This window comes from Rosa chinensis, chromosome 2 (genome assembly GCF_002994745.2).
Source record: "Rosa chinensis cultivar Old Blush chromosome 2, RchiOBHm-V2, whole genome shotgun sequence".
Classification (NCBI taxonomy): domain Eukaryota; kingdom Viridiplantae; phylum Streptophyta; class Magnoliopsida; order Rosales; family Rosaceae; genus Rosa; species Rosa chinensis.
Window position 1 is genome coordinate 34,063,567 of NC_037089.1, and position 3,138 is coordinate 34,066,704.

The 3,138-nt window shown below is 33.8% G+C and overlaps 1 protein-coding gene across 1 annotated transcript; it reads left to right on the plus strand.

Moving 5' to 3' along the window:
* The first annotated feature begins 1,715 nt into the window (after nucleotides 1-1,715).
* Nucleotides 1,716-2,378, plus strand: LOC112184181. Its single transcript, XM_024322454.1, has one exon. The coding sequence runs from the start codon at nucleotides 1,716-1,718 to the stop codon at nucleotides 2,376-2,378; it is 663 nt and encodes a 220-aa protein (XP_024178222.1).
* The last annotated feature ends 760 nt before the right edge of the window (nucleotides 2,379-3,138 follow it).

A 3,138-nucleotide genomic window follows, 5' to 3' on the forward strand; every position in this document is an offset into this window, starting at 1 on the left:
AAGTAATTGAGGGTGTGTATTTAAAATTTCTCATATTTTATTTAGACAAACAAAGATAAAAAAAAAATTAATATTAAATAGAGCCAATTGACACACTCTAACGAGTATATTAATTAAGAGGTTGACACATGCGCTAATGCATGATCAGATTCTAGTGTCTGTGTGTCCGCGCGCTAGTCAAGCAACGTGTGTGTGTGTGTGTGTACTAGTCAAGCAACGATTCTTGGCCAATTCTTTTGAGAAGATATTGCTGCAGTTGAATGAGTGATGAGAATGATTGCTTAATTTTATATATTGAGAAAGACATTTTAACTAGTATAGATAATAAAATTATCATGAAATGATTTCCAAATGTGAAATATCGTCCATATTAATAAAATATGTTATAAGGATCCCTCCTAGAAGGGTCCTATATATTGATGTTAATAAAATATTTGTTTAATCGTTTCCGTATTGACTCGAAAATTCGTAAGCACGAAAGAAATATAAATAATTAATTATAATCAATTATATGATAAAAAAGCTTGGAATGTGGAATACTATATAATATATTATATTATATATAAATGATTATAGATTTATAGGGGCGCACATTTCCTTAAAGAAAAAAGAAAAAATTAGGGGACATTACCAGAACTTGGGCCCACGGCCCACCAAGTTTGGGAATTAATTTAAAAATATACTAGATTCTGAACAACCTTTTAATTTGTGTCTCGTTAGCGTGTGTCAATTAACTCTATTTAATATTTTGATGGTTAACTATCCATATATGCAATAATGACCCACAATTCAGATAACTTTCCACTTTTTTTTGTCAAATAACTTCTATTTTTTTATCAATACTAGCCCCTGGAGCACATGTCAATTGACTTTTATTTTTATTTTTTTAATTTTAAAAAGTTATCTTTCCTGATATTGGGGAAGTTTCTCCTTTTTTAATGGGAAGTATTGCAAATTTTTGAAATATGACATAGTCAATTGACTATCTTATCCTCATATAGAAATAATTTATTTATTAATATCTATATTATGTGAGGACAAATATGGGAGTTCAAAAATTTAACCATTCCCTTGAGAATTGGCTTGATTATATAAGATATAATTTAAAAAAATTTACACATGTAGAGTATGTGACCAGAAAACTAGTTTACGTTGTTGAAACAATTTAAAAGACTTCCAACAACAACAAAAAAATATTTTAAAAGACTCTTATTAGGAGAAGTTATATCATAAAATAATTATGGAAGTTATTCAGTTTTATCTGGAAGAGTTATCTCACTCCTACCTATTTCTTTTTTTTTCTTTTTTTTTATTATCTTTTTACCATATTGTCCATGCAATATGTTAGGTTTTCTATTGAAACAAATTAATCAAAGAAGGGCATTTGAAGGAATTATGTAAATTTAACCATAAGGCCCATTCTCTTAAGAATTAACTAGACCAAAACACACACTCTGTGTGTGGGTTTAATTTTCAAAAGAAAAAAAAATCATTGGAGATTGTGGGGAGTTTTAGAAGTTTTTTTTTTTTTTTCCTCTTTTGCTGTGGAACTGTGGAAGTGGGAAATTATAGAGAGAGATTTTAGGGGGAAATAAATTAAAATTTTATTATGTTATTTTGTTTATTACGATTATGACCTCCATTTACTAAAAGATATTTTTAGATAATCTATGGTCTAATTTCACGTCTACTTTGGCTAGCAAAGTCTCTTTAATATGCTTCTGATGCTCATCTCGGGTTTATGGAAGAACAGAAACTCACAATTATGGGAAAACAAAGCTAGTTCGGCCTCTGACATTTTTCAGAGATGTATAACGTGGTTGGAGGAGTTTCACCAAGCTAGTAAGCCTGTTGCTGCTGCAGCCCAGCTACCGGTCAGTAAGAAGTGGAGTCCGGAAAGCACAGTGGAGCTTACTTTGAATGTGGATGGAGCGTTTCTTCCTCAGTTGCCAAAAGGAGGACTGGGAAAGGTTCTTCGAAATACTAGTGGAGAGGTTCAAGCTGCATTTCAAACTGCAGTTCAGTTTGTTAGCTCTCCCATGCATGCTGAACTTCTTGCAATTCAATCAGGTTTGCAACTCGTCCGCGTGCTTCAATTCGAATCGGTTTGCATTGTGTCGGACTGCTTATTGGCTGTGCAAGACATCAATAATGGATCTCCTATTCTAACAGAGTATGGACCACTAATTGAGGACATCGGGTTCATCCTACAGCAGCTGCATCCTATCAAGATTACTTATGCACCTCGTGCATGTAACAAATTAGCTCACCGGTTGGCTAGTTTAGCATATGAATCAGAGCAAAGTGTTAGCTGGTTACATACAATCCCAGATTGTATCCAGGACATTGTACAACAGGAGATTCCTCCTCTCATTTAACTAAATGACATCTCAGTCTGCCATTCAAAAAAAAAACAAAGCCTCTTCTTTTAATAATAGTATAGATGATATAAAAACCGTTATTTCTAATTGGAATCTAATAATCTAATAAAAAAAAAAAAGGGGAAGCATGTTTCCTCCCTAATATAATATGAATATATTATATGTGTGTGTATTTTTTTTTCCAAAAATTGGGGACGCAGTTGGTCTCTGCCTCTCTCCGCCATTGGTGGGAGGCAATTCTTGAATCGTGTTTGCGTTTTATTGCGAGTTTGCCAGAACAATCTATCTACTTGATATCAGTTATTATTATCGCCCGCTGTCCGGACAACCAGCTCAGTCGGCATTGGAGAATTCAAAGATGGTGGTTACCGGACATGCACGGCATGTACAGAATATTGCACTGCCAACGTGGAAGATATGTACGTCAAGCTGATTGATTGGTATAATATTTAATTTAAATCATCAGGAACAATGACCCTACACAGATCTCTAATCATTCGATGGCAACTGCGCAGGCCACTGTGCTTTAATTGGATTGTGCTACCAATCAATTCACTGATGAAGTAGTAGCTCAGGTTTCGTCGATCTTACATATAACGACAAGTTTGACTCTTCTTCTACTTCTTCTACATACTTTTTCACTCCCTTCATGTACTTGAGTTAGCTAGAGATTCAACCTTGTTAGTGTGTCATTGTACTAATTTAAGCCATCTTGTTTCTGTTTTGTTTGGTCAGCTGACTCCAACAGTCATAATTT

What these genes read in the sequence shown, in the direction of transcription:
- LOC112184181 (XM_024322454.1), top strand. Translation starts at nt 1,716, where the DNA reads ATGCTTCTGATGCTCATCTCGGGTTTATGGAAGAACAGAAACTCACAA.